The 21,337-nt window shown below is 28.4% G+C and overlaps 2 protein-coding genes and 1 long non-coding RNA gene across 9 annotated transcripts in view; 2 read left to right on the top strand and 1 right to left on the bottom strand.

The window, feature by feature from the left end:
* Oatp74D (Organic anion transporting polypeptide 74D) overlaps nt 1-3,540 on the top strand; it is a 96,742-nt gene extending 93,202 nt beyond the window's left edge. For all 5 annotated transcript variants that reach the window (XM_035875963.2, XM_085656658.1, XM_035875965.2 and 2 more), the window contains 2 exons: nt 409-537; nt 785-3,540. In XM_035875963.2, coding sequence (XP_035731856.1) covers nt 409-537; nt 785-954 — 299 coding nt within the window. In that variant the 3' untranslated portion in view covers nt 955-3,540. The remainder of the gene's footprint in view (nt 1-408; nt 538-784) is intronic.
* On the bottom strand, nt 411-13,212 carry LOC118445899 (uncharacterized). Its single transcript, XR_004839435.2, has 3 exons — nt 13,062-13,212; nt 712-948; nt 411-550 (listed from the first exon to the last, which is right to left on the bottom strand). It is a non-coding gene; the product is annotated as an uncharacterized LOC118445899 (long non-coding RNA).
* Nucleotides 12,232-19,918, top strand: LOC118445961 (glucocorticoid-induced transcript 1 protein). Of its 3 annotated transcripts, none has more exons than XM_085656660.1 (10): nt 12,232-13,117; nt 13,981-14,278; nt 15,072-15,232; nt 15,576-15,673; nt 15,850-15,992; nt 16,128-16,294; nt 16,409-16,538; nt 16,900-16,980; nt 18,659-18,794; nt 18,981-19,918. In XM_085656660.1, the coding sequence occupies exons 2-10, from the start codon at nt 14,035-14,037 to the stop codon at nt 19,159-19,161; spliced, it is 1,341 nt and encodes a 446-aa protein (XP_085512786.1). In that variant the 5' UTR covers nt 12,232-13,117; nt 13,981-14,034; the 3' UTR covers nt 19,162-19,918. The 3 variants fall into 3 exon arrangements, with proteins under 3 accessions (XP_085512786.1, XP_035731990.1, XP_035731991.1); XM_035876097.2 differs by having other exon boundaries at nt 13,780-14,278; XM_035876098.2 differs by lacking the exons at nt 12,232-13,117; nt 16,900-16,980 and having other exon boundaries at nt 13,270-14,278; nt 18,981-19,916.
* The last annotated feature ends 1,419 nt before the right edge of the window (nt 19,919-21,337 follow it).

Below are 21,337 nucleotides of genomic sequence, written 5' to 3'. Positions count from 1 at the left end.
CTTTTATTGGGTATTTTGTATTGTGGAATTTTTTTTGTGTGATATTTTATATACAAATAAATAACAATAGTAAATTTTTATTCAAAATTCTGACACATTAATTATTGCTCGATTCAATATTAATTTTTTATGAAATTATTGTTCATTCACATTGACAAATCATCGATTTAAATCTATTACATTGATATATATACTAAAAAGTACTTGATATTAGTATTGATATATATACTAAATATAAGTATTGATATATATACTAAAAGTATTCATACATTCTTTTGATCCGTTAGAATGCACGAAGTACTTTAATTAAATAATATTAATTTTTTGTAAAATTATACATACATATATATATACATATTTATATATATATATATATATATATATGTGTATTATTCATGTAATTCACAGGTAACGTACCATGTCCAATCGTATACGGTGCTGTTGTGGATTCAGCGTGTCTTGTGTGGGAATACGCTTGTGGTGAACGAGGTGCCTGTTGGCTCTACGACTCAAATGTCTTCAGGATGTTTTATCATGGTACGCGAAAGATCTTTAACATTAAGATCATTATAACTCGTTAAATAGTTCTTATTATTTCATTTTCAATCGGGAACGTTATCAAAGGAAATAAAAGTAAAGAAAAATGAAAAAGAAATGTTTCAAATATATCCGATACATGTACAAGTAACTTTGTATAGATAATATACATACATGCATAAATACACACAAGTTAACAAACAAGTTATACATTCTCGAATAACTCGTAGATTTTCATTTGCAACAGGCACGACGGGTGGAATCCTTGTGATGGCCTTCATCGTGGACATAGTTGTGTGGTACAAAGCCGGTAGTATAAGTTTCGTTGAGGAACAGGAATGTGAAGATGGTACAGCCGAAGAAATGGCCACTTTAAAGTCTCAGGACGCGCAAAACGTCGATAATGATTATCTGTGAAGGATATACATACATACATATATATATGTATATATATATATATATATATACATATATATATATACATATATATATACACAAAGACCTACATATATATATATATATATATATATATATATATATTTATATATATACACATATATATGGGTAAACATATGTATATAGTCTCGAAACGATGTATATAGAGGGGTACATAAGGCGTTCTAGTGTGAAAGGTGTTCAACCCTTTAAACACGAACGAAGTCGGTGTGTGATCGAGGTGAATTCGCGGCTGTCGTCCTTCGAGCTGTCCTACTTGACAACGGATTATTCTAGTCTTTCATCGAAAAGGACGAGTCAGCGACAAAAAAAAAAAGAGAATCCCTCAAATTCTCTTTCTGAAAAAGAAGAAGAAGAAGAAGAAGAAGAAGAAGAAGAAGAAGAAAAAGAAATCCTCTCCGAGATGAACCGGCCAACGATTCTCGACCAACGATTCCAAAAATCTTCCTTTATCTTCTTTTCTTTTTTTTTCTTTTTTTTTTTTTTTATATACATATAAAAAAAAAAAAGGAGAACGAATCTAAGAAACGGGAAAAGTGTTACGTAGATCGTGAAGATGATTATCCTGCGATTTTCAATCTTCTTTTAAAGAAAAAAAGAAAATATATCAGCCATCTTTGAAGAAAGAAGGAAGAAAAGATTGAGTCTTGATAAATGAGGAAACGTACATATATAATATGTGCGAACATACATGAATAATTAAATTACGCAGGATATATTAAATGAACGATGGAATGGAGAAGATGACGAGCGCAGCGAACGACCACGTGCCAATATATTATGTTATTATATATTTCCCGCGTTTTTTTAAAGAACGTCTCGGTATATGAACGCACGTTGTTTTAATCAACGATATTTTTCATGATTTGCATTTTACAAACGCACTTTTAGTACTTTCTAAAGAGAGAAAAAAAAAAAGAAAGAAAGAAAAAAAATTTAATTAAATTAATCCTTTGCACTTCATAAATAGAAACCGCTATGACGACATCCATGATATATCAAATAAAATTAATTTTTAATCTCATACTGACCAGATAGATCTTTTCTTTTATCTTTTATTCGATGAAAGATATTCTTTAATTTTCATCAACGGTAACGCAGAAAAATGAATTTATGAAGTTGATAAGTTATATTTAAAAATTGGCTGGAATGCAAAGGATTAAATTAAATTAAATTAGAACAGCCGAACTTATCCTCGCAGATTGACCCATATAATATATTAATCGATATATTTACAATTTATCAAGATTTTATGCTTCCGCCAAGTATCAACGGAAATTATTAACAGACTGACGGACGTTAAGAAACGTTCGCGAAACGAAACACGGCCTAATTGAGAAAAAAAAAAATCTCGTAAGATTCTCTCCTCCACCGTTTTAGTCCCCCTCGCCACGGTTGAAGAAAAAAATTGAAAATGTATATATATATATATATATATATATATATATATATATATACATATGTTTAAAATAATAAAATTAAAATGTGCCGATAATCGTAAACCCGATAGATTCCTCGAAGAAAAAAATTGATAATATATGTATACATATATGTACTATATACGCAATGGGTGGCATATTGATAAATCCTGTAGCAAGCTGATAGAACGTATCCTATATGTGTATGTTCCTCCTTTGTGTATTTGTATATATGTATATCTATACATTTTTATGTATATACGTATGTATATATATACACATATATATATATATATATATATATATATATATCATTTCGTTCCAAAGTTCCAACTCATATAAATGCCCTCTTGAAGATTGAAACGTATGTGTACATATGTATATGTATATATGAAAGTACGTCTATATTTTTTTTCCTTTTTTTTTTTTATTATTATTATTATTATTATTTCTTAAAAATAATATAATAACGTCGCAATATCGAGGGCAATCTTTTAAGCTCAATCTAATTAGTTTCTGGTACGAAATCGAAAGGATTATTTAAAAAAAAAGCACATAAAAATTAATTCGCGCTCGATGTAACATCGATAAATGCGCGTCATCTGTCTCGTACCCGAAGAGATCTAATTATTAATTAATTATATTACAGGAGTATGTACAAAATAATAATACTTTCGTACATACATTAATACGTACGTATGTAGAGTGAAATTTGTTTCATTCATAGGACAATCCATTAAAAGAACAAAAAATTAAGAAAGAAAAATTTTTAATCGAATGCGATAGATATCGTTTGCGAAAGCGAAAATTTACAAACAAACAAATATATATATATATATATATATATATATATATATATATATATATATATACTAAGTTAAGTCTTCAACTTTTTGTGAGTCGTATACACATCACACACATACACACCAAATATCAATATATTGGAAAAAATAAACATCACACAAATTACGTATCACAAAGTATTAACTTACAAAAATGAAAATAAACGGAGTCTCGGGTACGATTGCATCCAGCTTCTCCATTTTGCATTTTATTCGCGTATCGAAATAAAATAAAGAAACGAAAAGAAAAAGGAAAAAAAGAAAAAAAAAAAGAAAAAAAGAAAATATTATTCTCGACGAGCATATTCACATCACAAATATTTTATTACATAAACAATTCCATCGCGTATAGTGAGAAAATAAGTTAAAAGAAAAAAAATAAAAAAAAAAAGAAAGAAAGGGAGAAAGAAAAAAAAGTAAACGAAAATACTTAATATTGTTCACGCGACGAACATATTCAGACATCACAAAAATATTTTATTACATAACTAACACACTCCAAAGTATATAATATATTTAATGCTAACGGAGAAGCGACGCGATTTAACTCGAGTCATTAACCGTCCGCACTCTTAATCGAATATTGTAATAATCGTGTTGTACTATATGTTCGTGTGTACATAGACATTCCGTGTTTAGATATCTTCTACAGAACAATTAACGAATGATCTAGCGCGGGATCGTGGATCGAATAATAATCTGCGATCGTTGCGGCCGGTGGAACATTTTATTATTATTATTATTATTATTATTATTATTATTATTTTTTTTTTTTTCTCGTTTTTTTAAAATAATTTTTGTCCTCATAAAATAAAAAAAAAAAATCTCGACGCAGAAGATTAGAGCAAGAGACGAGAAGAAAGAAAGAAAAAGAAAAAGATAAAGAAAAAGAAGAACAAGAAGAACAAGAAGAAGAAAAAGAAACATAAAAATATATATGTATATATATCATATATATATATATATATATATATATATATATGCGCGACACATATTTTTTGACGATTTGAGAAAGAAAAATAAGGCGAAATGAAAAGAAGAAAGAAAGAGAGAAAGAAAAAGAGAAAGAAGTAAATCATTGATTCGTTATTGCGGTGATTAGCCTAACATTAGAAGAAGAAAGCATAAAAAAAAAAAATTACATAAAAGATAAAAAATAAAAATAAGCGAGGAATACACAGGTAATTAATTGATTGCCCGTGACAAAAGAAGGAAAAAACATTTCATGATAATTACAAGAAGCTGTATTTTAATACCGTACAATTTTACACGCGCGAGAGAAAATGCATCACGGCGAAACGAACGTCGTCGATTTTTGATTCTCGAAAGGAAGATAGAAATGTTAGATAGGAATGGTTAAAAAAAAAAAAAAAGAAAAGAAAAGAAAAGAAAAGAAAAGAAAAACAAAAAGAGGAAAAGAAAAAGAAACTGAACTCTGCTGTGTACCGTTGGATTATTATTAACACATTGTTGATCGGCTATTATATGCTGAAAGTAATATTTTTCACATCTGGCTATAATATTTTCATAATTGAATTGAAATAATTATTAAAATAATAATAATTCCAGAAAATTGTTATCAAAATTAATTAACAACACCAAACAATATGATAAGCAATACCACACAGTTGGCCAAAAGTTTCTAAATGTTTTTAAAAATTAATTACTCTTTATCGAAAGGTGCTTTGGGCAAACTTTTTCTTCGGATTACATAACTACACGCCTAGCTTGTAAAACTGTAAGCCTAACTGCAAGCCTATGAAATTCCGAAAAAGAGTAATCGATTTTTTAAATTATTTGAAAACTTTTTTAACCGACTTAGAAATCCATCATTTTATAATAAAGACTTAAACAATTTTATATTTTAATAATTACATAAATTGTGTATGCACAATGCAAACGTTAACATATATTTGTGAGACAGGTCAATAATGTGTTAAAAGAAATGTTTCTGCGGCATTCGAAAGAGCGCGCCATTGTTGCGCGCGCATGAAACCGGGAATTTCATATATTTTTGGAAAATTTTAGTTCTTCGAAAGGAAAGTAAAAGTTGATTAAAAAAAAAAAAAAAAGAAAAAAAGAAAAAAATAAAAAAAGAGAGAGAGGAGATACATAATATATGTACGCATGTATGTATGTACGTATGTATGTATGTATGTATGTATGTATGTATGTATGTATGTATGTATGTATGTATGTATGTATGTATGTATGTATGTATGTATGTATGTATATATGTATGTATGTATGTATGTATGTATGTATGTATGTATGTATGTATGTATGTATGTATGTATGTATGTATGTATGTATGTATGTATGTATGTATGTATGTATGTATGTATGTATGTATGTATGTATATATGTATGTATATATGTATGTATGTATGTATGTATTTGCCCCGATCTTGCCGATTAGTCTGACAATCTGCGAAGAAGACAAAAAAAAATCTCGAATTAAAAGGAAGGATCCCAAATTATTTTTTTAATATTCAAATCTATTTTTAAGCGATATTCGCGTACGAGGTCGCATATTTTCGAACATGTTCAGCAATCTACGGGGCATATTTCCGAACTATGATACATTGCAATGATAAAATAAAAAAAGTGGCGTTTTGTTTTAAGGGTTTATTGGATTGATATTGCTATTTTTCGTAAGGGATCAAGGGATATATATATATATATATATAAAACAAAGAAACGCAAAATTTTCACATACATATATCTTTATGACGATTGATTATTTTAGAACCAGCCTCTCGCCCAAAAAAAAAAAAAAAAAAGAAACAGAAGAAAAGAAAAAAAAATATATAAAGCATAAAAAAAGAAATTATAAAGTGCAAAAAAGAAAAAAGAATTGTACTTGATCATTCCGTTGATCTTCTTACTTTCTTTACTTTTGTAAATTCTAATAAACCCTTAAAACGATATCAAGAAGAAATAATATTGCGATTAAAAGAAATACAGCAGTGTGTGTGTGTGCGCGCGCGTGTGTGTGTGTGTAAGAGAGAGAGAAACTATCTTCCTCGAGAGAATCGTATTTTTTTATCCCGAAAAGTAAAGCCAATCTATATCGCCGTTTGAAAAAGAATATTACATGTGTATGTAGTAATAACGGCACGAGCGTGTATTTAATAAAATCGAGTAGTACTTTCGAAGCTCCTCGATATTTTTCTGAAGATCAAAGTCTCGCTTCTTGATGAGTAGAGGGAAGAAAAAAAAATTAATATGAAGTATATACATAAATATATAAGAGATATAATAATGAATGAACGTCATTTTGCGGGGATATAATTTCTAAGTATAAGCAACACACTCGCTAAAGACATGAAAAAAAAAAAAAAAAAAAAAAAATAAACAAAAAAAAAAGTAAAAATAATAAATCACATTGTGTAAATAAAATTCCATACCGTAGGATAACGTATAAGAGGGGGAGGCACAATACAGGTTGAGGATTAAGATTAAATAATTGAGAAATAAGAAACACGATTTTTTTCCGCGCTTTTCGATGATAATTACGACCTATGTAAAAAATGATTTCTACGTTAGTGAATGAATAATGTATAAATAATTCAACCCTCCTCCGATATTAAATAACAAAATCATATTTCCGAAAATAATTATTCAAAAAAATTCGACTAACGAAACCGGCCGATATCGACCGACAAACGACGAGTGATCCACGTGAGAAACCTTCGATAATCGAAAGTAAATTATCATAAAAAAAGAAAAAAAAAAGAGAAGATAAAAAAAAAAACAAGTACTGCCCTTTCGAAAACTGCCATTTTTACAGTTCAATTTCATTGTTCCTTAACAATAACAGGAACAAGAGGAAATAAACAAATATGTTTACACTGCCATATCAAAATGGATTATTCGCATTAATTATACTAGGACGATTTGAAAAATTCAAAAACTTTTTTTTTTTGAGTTTTTTTTTTCTTTAACGTATAAATTTCATTCTTAAAGTGAAGAAAGAAGAAGAAAAAGCTACTAATTTTTTCAAATGTACTTACAAACACATATACAGAAACGCTTTTCTATTGGCAAAAAGCGCACAATTTTAAAAGCTTCCAACAGTCGATTATGCATTTCGATCCAATCGAAGGTTTCTAGGTACTAGTACTCTTAATCGTACTATACGCATTGTCATCCGTTATATAAAGAAAAAAAAAAATGTCACGGAAATAAATTCTAAGCACAATCGGGTCGTTTTCGCTTTCGAGAACGAGTCGAATTTATTCAAATTTCGCGCGCATAATAAAGCGGGCTTTGCGTGTACGTACTCGTATGTATGTGAATGAGATGTGTGAGATGTGCGTATATATGCGTATGACAGAGAGATAGAAAGAGAGAGAAAGAGAAAGAGAAAGAGAGAAAGACGGAGAGAGAGAGAGAGAGAGAGAGAGAGAAAAGGGATTATCATCTACTTCACACAATTCCACACATTTTAGTTTTTTGTAAAAAGAATTAATCGATGATATTATTCTATAGAATAATCATCTGCCTATGCGATTCTGCTAGAAATCTTTTTTTGTTATCTAATTATCAATTAGTACATATACTTCAAAGGATATTTTAATCACTAGTCTCTAGTTACTAAAATATTAATGCGAAATTGAAACATAAAGAAAACCGAGCGAATAAAAAAAAAAAAAAAAAAGAAACAGAAGGAGAGAAAGGAAATGCGGAGCAATCAAAGTGGAAAGAAAAATTTACAGCAAGTTTTTATCATATATACATATACAGATTTTTACTATTAATTATTGCTATTATTTGTTATATGATTATACATAATTATTATATTAATTATTACTATTATTACTATTATTATTATTACTATTATTATTATTATTATTATTATTATTATTATTATTATTATTATTATTATTATTATTATTATTATTATTATTATTATTATTATTATTATTATTATTATTATTATTATTATTATTATTATTATTATTATTATTATTATTATTATTATTATTATTATTATTATTATTATTATTATTATTATTATTATTATTATTATTATTATTATTATTATTATTATTATTATTATTATTATTATTATTATTATTATTATTATTATTATTATTATTATTATTATTATTATTATTATTATTATTATTATTATTATTATTATTATTATTATTATTATTATTATTATTATTATTATTATTATTATTATTATTATTATTATTATTATTATTATTATTATTATTATTATTATTATTATTGTTATTATTATTATTATTATTATTATTATTATTATTATTACTATTATTATTATTATTATTATTATTATTATTATTATTATTATTGTTATTATTATTATTATTATTATTATTATTATTATTATTATTATTATTATTATTATTATTATTATTATTATTATTATTATTATTATTATTATTATTATTATTATTATTATTATTATTATTATTATTATTATTATTGTTATTCTTATTATTATTATTATTATTATTATTATTATTATTATTATTATTATTATTATTATTATTATTATTATTATTATTATTATTATTATTATTATTATTATTATTTTATTATCACACATCATGAGATCATAACTATCATCATCATTATCACTTTCATCATCACCATCATATTATCACCATAATCATCATAATTATCATCATTAAAATCATTATTATCATTGTCATCGTCATTACTAATGTCATAATATCTGCCCTTATTATTATTACCACCGCTCTATCTCAATTAGTACTATTAACATAATATTATTGTTACAAATCGATATAATATATCGATTTAGTATGAATTATTAAATAATATGAGGGCCAGTCAATTATTGTTCACAACGAAAAAATTTAGGTATATTAAAAATATTTTGTTCTTCTATTTAATTGGACTTCGCGAACACTCATAATATTATCTGTTATCACTCTGTTATCACACTCTAACCGATCATAGAAAAATTTAATTAATGGAAAGGAAAGTTGTGTCTATATATTTCTTGGGGGATACAATAGGAACAGAAAATTTTTATTTTGTACAAATATCGTTGATCCTGTATACACAATTGCAAATGTTTTTATTATTCCTCTATATTTTTAATTATTATTTTTCTGTCTATCTGTCTGTCTCTGTCTGTCTGTCTGTCTGTTTCTCTCTCTCTCTCTCTCTCTCTCCCTCTCTCTCTCTCTCTCTCTCTCTCTCTCTCTCTCTCTCTCTCTCTCTCTCTCTCTCTCTCTCTCTCTCTCTCTCTCTCTCTATTTTTTCATCCTTTTTTCTTTCCTTCTTTTTCTATCTCTCTTTTTCCGTCTTTTCTTCTTAAAATATTTTTGTTTTACTGTTACGTGCATTTATTGTCCGAAGACTGTAAATATTTGAAAAAATGAAGCGTTCGATATTACCTCGATCCTGAGATTCCCGAAAAAAATCCTGATATTTAAGTGCCTAAAAAAAAAAAAAGAAGAAAAGAAAGAAACCAAGAAATACATGTGTCCGTTTTAACCACCGTCATTATACATACATATATAGTAATTTTCATAGTTAGAAGTCAAACGAGATACCGATTCGGCCACCGTGACTAAAATCCACAAAATAAATCATTCTATGTTTTTTGCCCAAATGATGAATTAGTTCAAAAGAATTTAAAATACTTCATTCTATTTATCTACATATATTAAATATATACATACATATATATATATATATATATACATATATGGACATATTTATGTACATATATCATCAGAAACATCATTCTCATCCGTTTAAATGATTCGGTAATTCGTTTGAAACTTCTCTAATCGTTCAGTCAGTTAGATCAGCAATAAAAAATCGTTCTAAACATTCTGCAGATCTCAGCGCTCCAACGAAACGAACAAAAATATTACATATATATATATATATTACACATATATATATATACACACACACACATATAAATATATACATATACACATACATATACATGTATCAATTATTTTTTATTCGCTCATAATAAGAATTCGTTTTCGTGGAGTGCGCCTAAATAGTGTGTGCGTATGTATATGTGTGCGTGTGCTTGCACATGTGCATGCGTGTGTGCGTGCAAGCGTGTGTGTGTGTGTGCGTCCGTGGTGCGTGAGTTGTGTGTGTATGCTTCTATGTGTGTACACGAGAAAACGTCTGTATAAAACAAAATAATTATAGATAAGTAAATATATATAAGTTAATAAGCATATTATATATATATATATATATGTATATATATATGTATATATATATATATATATATACAAAAAATGCGTGTACGTGTGTATATTAATTAATTGTAATGATTTTCGTACGACGGAATCTCGGGTTCGTGATGAAACGTATGAATCTTCTCATCGATAAAAATAATACAGAAAAAATAAAAAAGAAAGGAAAGAGAAAAAATAAGTAAAAAGAAAACACCGTTTTTTGTCGGTCAATATTTGTTCGAAAAGAAATAAGAATTAATTTTTGAAATCAAGCGATAATGACTGTAACATAGAACACAGATCCGAAAAGTAAATAAAAATAAAAATAAAAATAAAAATTAACCCTCGGATTATCTATCAGTGTAAAGAGTCAGAACAGAGGGATGAAAAAGGGATAAAGGGGACGACAGAAGGTGGTGGTGATGGAATGGCTGCTTCTTCGGAATTTACGTATAATTTATTTTTTTGAAAAAAATTGTCGGAAGTTGTAGCGACCTTTTGCTAATCCGAGGGTTAATTAATCGATTTAAGATGAAAAATATGCTATAAAGACAAGAATGCGCGAACGTATTTTGCAATTATATTATCATTATTATTGTTTGTAATTATGATTACTATCGAATTTGTTTTTAATAAACGGCAGGTGCCATGATTACACAAAAAAAAAGTATTATTTCAATATTGTTTTCTTTTTTTTTTTAATTCTTTAACTTGTATATATTTACAATTTATATTCGTTATATATATGTAAATTTCTTAAATATGGAATATGTATATATATACATATATATATATAAAATAACGATGCAAAATTGTAGAAAATATTTACAAACAAATCATTATAAAAATATTCTATACAAAGTGATTGATGGTCAATTAACTCATACAAATCTTAACTACGCCATCTATAGATGGCGACACTAAATAAGCTGGAAAGAAATGATATATATACGCAACACACATAAATACGCATACAAATTATATATGAAGGATTTTTAAATGAGAAAATTTTATTTCATAAATATTGCTAAAAAAAAGAATATAGATTTTTCTCATTCAAATTGAAAAATTAGAATTAAAAATTAAACTATTATACAATTTTATATTGGAAATTCGATACGCAGTTCGTTGATCTTTATTCTCTTTCATTCTCGAAGTAACGTTAAAACATATTATATCATAGAATCGATTTAAAATTAGTATATAAGTAAATAAAATACATACGTAATAATTATTGCGTAATAATAAAAAAACAAATATATCAAATAGAGATAGGAAATAATAGGCGGGAAATTTTGTTGCACGTGTTTTGGCAGGCATTTTTTTGTAGATGGCGTTGTTAACCGATTACATTCACTGAAAAGCCATCCTCCTCGTAACGGAGTATTCTCATTGATCTAGTGAAAAAAATCGGCCAGTCACGGATGAGAATTTTATGTGGGCTGTCAAAAAATCAGCCATTTGATATCTCGAACATTTCGATTCTTTCAAATCGTTTCTATTCTCGTGTCAATGTATATAGACGTAAAGTTAACATCAACTCGATTATTTAATGTTTTATAAAATTGAAAAAATAATTGAAATATCGGAGTTAATGAATTTTATTGGTATGTATAAGTTGTAAGAAAGATAGTAGCGTATAGACGCCGGGGAGAAATCTTCGATTCGATTCGATTTGACTCGAGCTATCTCTCTCTCTTTATCTCTCTCTCTCTCTCTTTCTCTTTCTCTTTCTCTCTCTCTTTCTCTCTCTGTCTTTCTCCGGCTCGACGTATCGAAGTGGCTATGTAATTTCAGCCAGTCACTTCAGCTCGAGAGATTCCTCACGCGCGTAGTGGTAGTAGGAATCGGTCGGAGCTCCCTCCTCTTTTCGTATGTGCGCGCTTGTACACGCGCGTACAGCTCGTACGCCGTACGGGAAGTGCGTGAACCGAGTCACGATCAGTCTCTGAAACGTTGAACGGGGGAAAAGGATTCTCGATGCATTCATTTCGATAAGCGGGCTAGAGTGCGCGCGCGCGATAGGGACGATATAGAGAAGACGAAGCACGACGAGCAAAAAGAAAATAGAGGAAGAAGAGAACGCATTGGGAAAAAAGTGCAGCAGACAAAATAGTAATCCGAACGTGTGTGTGCGTCGATAGGGTTTTACGCGAATGGACTTTCTTCGATCCTGGCACTCTTTAGGCGAACACAGCCGAGCAAAACGGAACGCGCATCTTCGAGGATACGACGGCGTCGAGCCTTCTTCCCTGTGAACAACGCGATCAAGTACAAGTGTATAAGTGTGAGTGGAAAAGAGAGGGCGAGGAAGAGAAGAAGACGCCGGAAGGAGGAAGAGAAAAAGGAGAAAAGTGGTGCGCAGTGTGGAAGAAAGAGGACGATAGGACGCTCGCCCTACGGTGTCTCTCTTACGGTGTTAGTGAATGGAACGCATCGCGATATTCGAGCGTAATACGACGCTCCATGAGTTCGCGCTGCACCAATGACCGGCCAGGATTGGCGGTCACGTGACGCGCGTGCTAAGCTAGCAGCAGAACATTGTAAATGACAAGCAAGACAAGACGCGTTGGGTATTGTTGTCGCACCATCGTTACCGCTACCGTTGTGCTTCGAAAATTCCTCTTCACCATTACCGTTAGTGGTGAGCTTTTCTTCGTTTCTACTCTTGCCGCCGTTGCTAGTATTACGTCTAATACTACTACTACTACTACTACTACTACTACTGCTACTACTGGTACTACTACTCCTACTACTACTACTACTACTACTACTACTATTACTATTACTACTACTACCACCACCACCACCACCACCACCACCACCACCACCACCACACTACTACTACTATTACCACCACCACCATCGCCACAACCACCACCACTACTACTACGACTACCACCACCACCACCACCACCACCACCTCCACCACCACCAGCACCATCACCACCACCACCACCACCACTACCACTACCACTAGTACTACTACTACTACTAATACTATTGTCACTACCATCTACATCAAAGACCACTAATACCAGTGTCATTACTACTACTCTACTACTCCTATTACTACTGCTGCTACTACTACACAACATTAGTACTACTGCTACTACTACTCCAACAATTACTACTACGACTACTACAAAAATTATTACTGTTACTAATATTACCATCAACACTACTATTATTGTACTACCTCTACCACTACTATTATTATTACTGCTACTATCGTCACCACAACACGGCCACTACGTAATACTACTATTACAAATACTACTACTACTACTACTACCACCATCACAGTTACTACCATATTACTATTGCTTCTGCTGCCGACACTACGTCCATGAGAAAAGAAATAATACTATAAAAACGACGCGAGTCTTATTACCGCCAGTTTCTCGTCGTCGCCGTCATCGTCGTAATTGCTATTGCCGTCATTGTCGTTGTTGCCGGCAAGCAATAAGTCACTCTATATTTCGTATGTTTATAACCTACTGCTAGTAGGAAAATTTAAAAAACGTAGAGTAATCCTGTGGCATCAGCCTATATGACACAATGTCAGGGTCTCAACGCATGCGAAAGTCTTCGCCATGCTCTACGTCAAAGCAAGGACCAATGCGAGCTACCCTGCCTGTAAGCTCACTGCTACGGCAGGGTCGACAAGGCAGCAGTCTAAGAAAAAGTAACAGCAACAGTCCTACTGTGTCTCCGCCAAATGCTAGTACATGGCGAACACGTATTTCACCAGAGACTTCAGCTTCCTCAGGACAACGGAGCCCTGGTTCACTTTCCTACAAAGGTATATGTAGATTTTGTAATATCTCATTTTCATACAAATTCTTTGTTTTGTGTGATTGTATGATTCTGTAAGAGAGTACTATTAAAAAATATGTAAAAAAAGAATTGTATTACTATAAGAAACAAAGGATATAATAACAATCCTCATATAGAAATTTATTTAATATATAAAAAAATTAATTATCTGTTATTGCTTTAATATATATCTTGTGGTTTGAACACAATTTTATTTATAAATTTTCAATGATCATAAATGATATGATTAAATATATTAAAATATATTTCTTGAGATATAAGTTAAAAGTATATATATTATAGAAACATTACAATATATTGCCTATGATAAGTAAAGCACCACAGTTTTCTTCTATTTATCAAACTAATAGCAGCACAACAATTGGCTTTGTATTCTATTTATTTCTATTCATCTGTTGCAACTTTAAATTGTTATTTTTTTGTATTTGCTACCTTTATATTGTTATGATATATTTAGGGAATAGAGTTGTTATCTGGGTAACCGAATATGAATATTTAGTTCGGTACCATGTTAACTTCATTTCTATGTTAATAATTTTATTCATATTCGTTTAAACAGTTCTATATACTCTATCCTATAAACCGAATATTTACTTTATAGCTCGGTTCAAGTGTACATTTATTGTAACATATAAGCTTAAACTTGTATGTTTCATGCTTGACATGTTCTATTATAACAGCATGACAAAAATCTTTCATTATACATTTACTTTTCAGAAACAGAATTTATTTTACATTTGTCAATATTTTTTTTACAGCCAAATCGAAAACATTAAGTGGTCGCTGTAGTGAAAGTCTAAGTGGTAACCAAAATATCCGTAGAACTGCATCTTTGGATACAATATACTTAAAAGGCCAATGGCCTCGCGACACATACTATATGCATTCCAGCCTTCTGGTAGTTGATAAATCTACACAGGTATATAAATCACTTAAATTTCAAAATTTACATGGCTTATTAATATTATCAAATTTATATTATTCAGAGTTGTTATTTGATGTTATGTCAGTTTGTGCATATTTAATATTTCCTTGTAATGCATAAGAGATATTTTTTTTGTTCATGTTCCTTACTGTTTTTTCTTATAATTATTACATATGTTTACTAACTGTTTCTTATCAAAAATTACTTTTGCGTATATTTTAAACTGCCATTTTTTTTTTTTTTTTTTTTTTTTTGATATATAAATTTTTTTTTTTTTTTCCTGTTTTTTTTTTTCTTTTTTTTTTTTGTTTTTTATTTTTTTTATTCTTTTTTTTAGACTGACGAATGGTCTATTGAACCAAGGAAGATGCATACCCGTCATTCTACAGAACAAACTACCACAGACGAAAAGCTAGAAAAGTACTTCAGACATAGGTATATATACATACCTTTCGAAATAATTTCTATTAAACATTCTTATACTTACTGATAATTTATTCTGAACTATGATCTACAATTCCTGATACTTTACATAGCTCAAACTGATACTATAGAATATTATGAAATTGATATAAAAAATGCGTTATGTATTTCAATTGATATTATTATAGATTACAGCGTACAAATAAAGAGAGTACTAGTAGTAGGGAAAGAACAGCAGCTTTTGGCCTTATAATGCCTGGTGGTCCACCACCTGCTCTTCCTGGTGATCATACTGTGCTTTTGCCCAGCATTGCATCACAGACATCTATATGTATGTAAAATTGCTTTATTTCAAATTTATTATTTATAGCAACTAATTTTTTATTATATGTATATATATATATATATATATATATATATATATATATATATATATTATATGTTCAATATATGCACGTTCTTTTAGACAATCAATTTTCTTTGAATACAAAAGCAAGTCCTATGAGCATACCCGTAAAACCAATGAGGCCTCCAATGCGTTCTTCCATTGAAGGACTGAATCAAGAAATAGAAGGATTAGTACTCAAATCTACAACAAACACTAATGATCCAGATCACCCAATAGAAGATAAGGTATTATATTTATAAAAATATCTATACGATACTGTATTATTTCATAGTGTAAATAAATTTCATAGTTAGATTATTAAAATATAATAGAGATACATTTTTTTTATTTCATATTAGTATGCGCGATATCGTGAGCAAATAACACCTGAAGGACATCGTGCACCTTTGGCAGATTTGTTAAGGGCGACTCGTAGTGTCAACACACAAACACCAGCTACTGATCTTCCTTCCAGTTCTTACTCTTCAGGTAACTCATTGTTACTTCTGCATCTACATATCTTTCATTTTTACTTACAATTATTAGTATCACTTTTCTGCTACCTTAGAAATTACAAGTATCTATATCAGATAAATATTCTAAATTAGAAAAAATAATTTAGTTATTAGTTATTTATGAACAATTTTGTAATAAAATATTTGTAATTATAAACAAGTTGAAAAGTTTCTTATTAGAAGCTAAAATTACATGCAAAATTTTATAAAAGTATAAATCTTGTTCAAAGATTTACATTTTGTTATTTATAATAATTAGATTTTAAATTAATTTTACTTGTATCATAACTAAAAATAACACACTAACTATGGTGTGTGTCTGCCTGTTGAGGCAGGCCCTCCATCTAGGAATTCTGAGTCTCCGCTGATACCTGGTCTTATGGATGCTTCCCGTTCACCTAGTGATCTCTTCCAAGGTTGGAGCACGTTTGCGGATTGTTTATTAAACTAACGCGATTTCTAATTGATTTGTTTAATGTTTTTTTCTGTAGCAGGATTTCGAACTTGATGTATTTATATAATAATATAATATATAATTATTTAATAATGATTTATTAGAGATAATAAATTATTATTATTATATATATATATAATATATATATATATATAGATATATATATATATTATATATATATATATATATATATATATATATATAGATATATATATAAAATTATATAATTATATATAATACACACACGATCTGTTTAAAAATTACATGCATTTGTAGGAATATGTGATTTATATAAAATAATGCAAAGAAGTGTTTAACCTACAAATGTTACATGAAATTTTAAAACATTGTCTACACATGATATAATATATATATATATATATATATATATATATATATATATATATATACATACATACATACATACATACATAATACTCAGTGTTTCTAAAACATGCTTAGTAAATGCATACCAAATAAAATTGCTATAGTTTGATGAAATGAATGATTGCTATGGTTTGAATAAATTTTGTTTTTTATTCAATTTTAACAGCATGTTCTTAAAATACTGCGTATCTACATATATTTATGTATATATGTTTTTGTGTATGTATTTACATATACATATATATATATAATATATATATATATAATATATATATATATAATATATATATATATAATATATATATATACATATATATATGTATTACTGATTATTTATTCTACACATAGTGCATATGCACGCATGTGGGAGCGTTTGTTTAAGATGTATTACAGATGTGCACATCTCATATCTGTCATTATATTATATCTACATATACATTGTAAGCATTTAATTCAAGGATTTTAAAGCACAAATAGGGATTAAAATGCAATTAATAAATTCTAAAGTGACAAGTAAATTCTTCTTTTGGCAAGATGTTAGAATGTTTATATTTTGATAATATAAAGATTCAGCAATATGAATCTCACTGCATTGCTTAATTTTGTCTGATTATTTCACAATAGCGGTGATATTTAACAATTATTTTCAATAAAAAAAAAAATATTGCTTCTTTCACATATTTAAAATACAGCTAATCTCTACAAAATGACCAAGAAAAATCCGTCACATAAATGCATGGCAATGTAACAATCGACATTTGAAAGTATCTTATAGTTATAGCTATTAAATATCTTTTTAGACACTTATTGTAATACACAAATATCATTCACAATAATATTATTTCATAATCTTCTTTAAAAGATCATACATAATTTAATTTTTATATCTCAGTGCCATGTATCATTTCATAGAACATGATTTAGTTATTGCTTTAGTTACTGATTTAGTTCTTCCTTTTGTTATGTTTCTCTTTAAATTCTTGACAGACATGTATTTTTATTTTATCATGTATAAAAATAGCACAAAAATACCATTAGTGTACAAATGCATCCCAATTTTAATGAGCATGCAATTGTAATATCTATGTTTTGACAATGTTGTATACAGTGCATAGAGAATTAAATTTATTTTATTTGTCATTATGTTATAATTTATAATGTTATAGTTTAATATTTCGTGTTCTTTTTTTATTCTTTTTTTTTTTTTTTTTTTTTTTTTTTTTTATTTTTTTTTTTTTATTTTTATTGTGAAGGTGGAAGCCGCGGATCAACACCTGAACAGGATAGAGAAGGTCGTCTTGGAACGTCTCCTCATATTAACAGGTTCCTTGCAAGAGAACCTCCTGATGGCTGTGAGAAGGTCAACCTCAAATTTGTAGAAGATACGAGGTAAATATTTGGTTTCTAAAATGGAACATACAAGTCCTCAATGGACTTAAATTATTAATGTTTGAAATGCGTGATTTAAAGTTGAGATCTATTCTTTTGAAAATGCATTAAAAATGCAAATCGATAATCTTTAAGGATTAATTAGAAAATATCATAATGAAATACGAATATTATTTATTTGTTTAGGCGACCTATGATTGACTTGAGCAAACTAGAGTATTGTTCGAAGCCATGTGTATCATTCCAATTGAAACCAAGTTTGGGCTCAGCGTTCCTGCCATTGCAACAGCCGGCCAGTCCGACAGTGGTTGCTAGTGCATCAGCCTCTTCTCATACAGCATCAACTACACCTCCCCCGAATCCATAGTCCTACTTTTTGCCTTATGGAGTAGCATTCATAATACCATTTGATATATATTTTTTTTAAAGACTTCATGGGTAGAAAGTGGACTTACTTCAGGTAAAGACATATGTACCGACAAAGAAAAGTTACCAAAAATGCAGCCTGTCCCTAGTGTGAGCTAATGTTTGGACAAAGTGATTATGTAATTAGAATTATAATTGCATTGATATAAAATATGGGGAAGGCTTCTAAGCTCTGCTAATATTTGAAACAATAATAAATACGAGGAACAATAATTTGTGATAACTAAAAGATGACGAATGAACGTTTGGAAACGAACATTGTGTTCTACAGGGAAAAAGACTAATGGAAATTGTGTATTCTAAATTTAGTGCAAAAATGTGCTAAACAAGTTTAGTTTTGTATACAGGAAATAATATTCAACATGTCGGAAGGTATTAAATTTAATTGCTGGAGAAAGCAAAATTATACAGATACAGAGAAAGGGGTATGTATGCATACATATGTACATTCACACCCACCTACAATGATTTATCTCATTTATACATGTATCATTTTAAACGATCCAAGATAATTCAGTGTCATATATTAGAATTTTGTATGGTTTTGTATTATTAATTGTATACTGAAAATATTCAAATTATCATTATTATTAACATCATTATTATTAATTTTATTCATTATTATTAATTATTATGATTAATAATATCATATGGAGAGCTTGAAAATCAAGTACTGTTAAACTCCTTTTGTTTCTTTTTAAGTATTAGTAGAGTTCAATATCATCTTAAGACAAAGTATATAGTTTTGTTACTATCAAAATTTATGCTATATTATATATAAAAGTTTGTACTTTTTTAATTTCTTTTTTTTTTCTTTTTTATTTCTGATAAATATTTTACGAAGTAAGAATAGTGCTATTGCAAATTGCGTTTGTAATTAAAAATTACCAGTATCTAAAAATTTTATTTGCACTAGAAAAAGTTTTATACGTGTCTATGTCTTTTGGTAATGTATTACCATTGGGCTATGCAATTTTTTTTATTTAAATTGTATTATGTTAGATTATAATCAGTATATGTACTATCAATAAAACATGTATTGAGAAATCGATGCATGTATGATAAAACAAACCCAACGATATAGGGTGGGTGTAATAAAGAAGAAAAATGAGAAAGTGATAACGTTGCAGACTGATTAAAGTAAAAGGAAAAAATACTTTAATCGGTATTGTATCAGATGTGCATACAAAATGACTCCTTTTCATGACACTGGTGTGCGTGCGTGTGTGTGCGCGCGCGTGTGTGTGTATAGGGGGTGAATGAGTATGTACTAGTGTAGCGCGTGGATAAGTTCTTTTACTTTTTTTTTATTTTTTTTTATTTTTTCTTTATTTTTTTTATTTTTTTTTTATTTTTTTTTTTATTTTTTAATTTTTTTTATTTTTTATTTTTTTTTTTTTATTTTTTATTTTTTTTATTTTTTTTATTTTTTTATTTTTTTTTTTTATTTTTTTTTTTTTTTTTGTACGTGGATCTTAGTAAGAAGATATATAAAATCTGCATTTTATAAGGACAACAGCATGCATGTGTTGTAATAATGAGAATCCTGATTGAGCCATTCATGAGAATAACCGGAGAAATAAGTTTAATCATAGAAAGGAGTGATTCGAATGTGTATATATATATATATCCGATTTATATGTATATATATATATATATATATATATATATATATATATATATATATATATATATAATTTCATGATTGTAAAAATTTACTATAAACAGAACTTTTAACATGTATCTGAACTGGACTGCAAAAAAAAGTAATAGAGAGAAGGAAAGGATATAAAATTAAAAAAAAATTGGACTTAGTGATGTATTCATTTTTATGAAATTTTTATTCAACATTAACTGTGCATTGAATGGATCATTGAAATATCAAGATAGAAATAAGCGTACCTAAAGTCCTTTATGAGATGGTTTAAATTATTCTGTAGAATATACAGACATAGCTACACCGAGGAAGCTCAATTTATTTTTTGCTTTCTACTACAAAAGAATTTGCAGAAAAATTTTATAGCTACAGGTCTGAAAAATCAGAAACTCAATAAAATATAAGGAGCAGGGCAAACAGTTTGTTAAGTACAATAGATCAATAGTAATATACTTTCTAA

This window comes from Vespa mandarinia, chromosome 4 (genome assembly GCF_050613455.1).
Source record: "Vespa mandarinia isolate Hongniang chromosome 4, ASM5061345v1, whole genome shotgun sequence".
Taxonomy (NCBI): domain Eukaryota; kingdom Metazoa; phylum Arthropoda; class Insecta; order Hymenoptera; family Vespidae; genus Vespa; species Vespa mandarinia.
The sequence above is the reverse complement of the archived record's forward strand: the minus strand, read 5'-3'. Positions and strand labels throughout refer to the sequence as shown.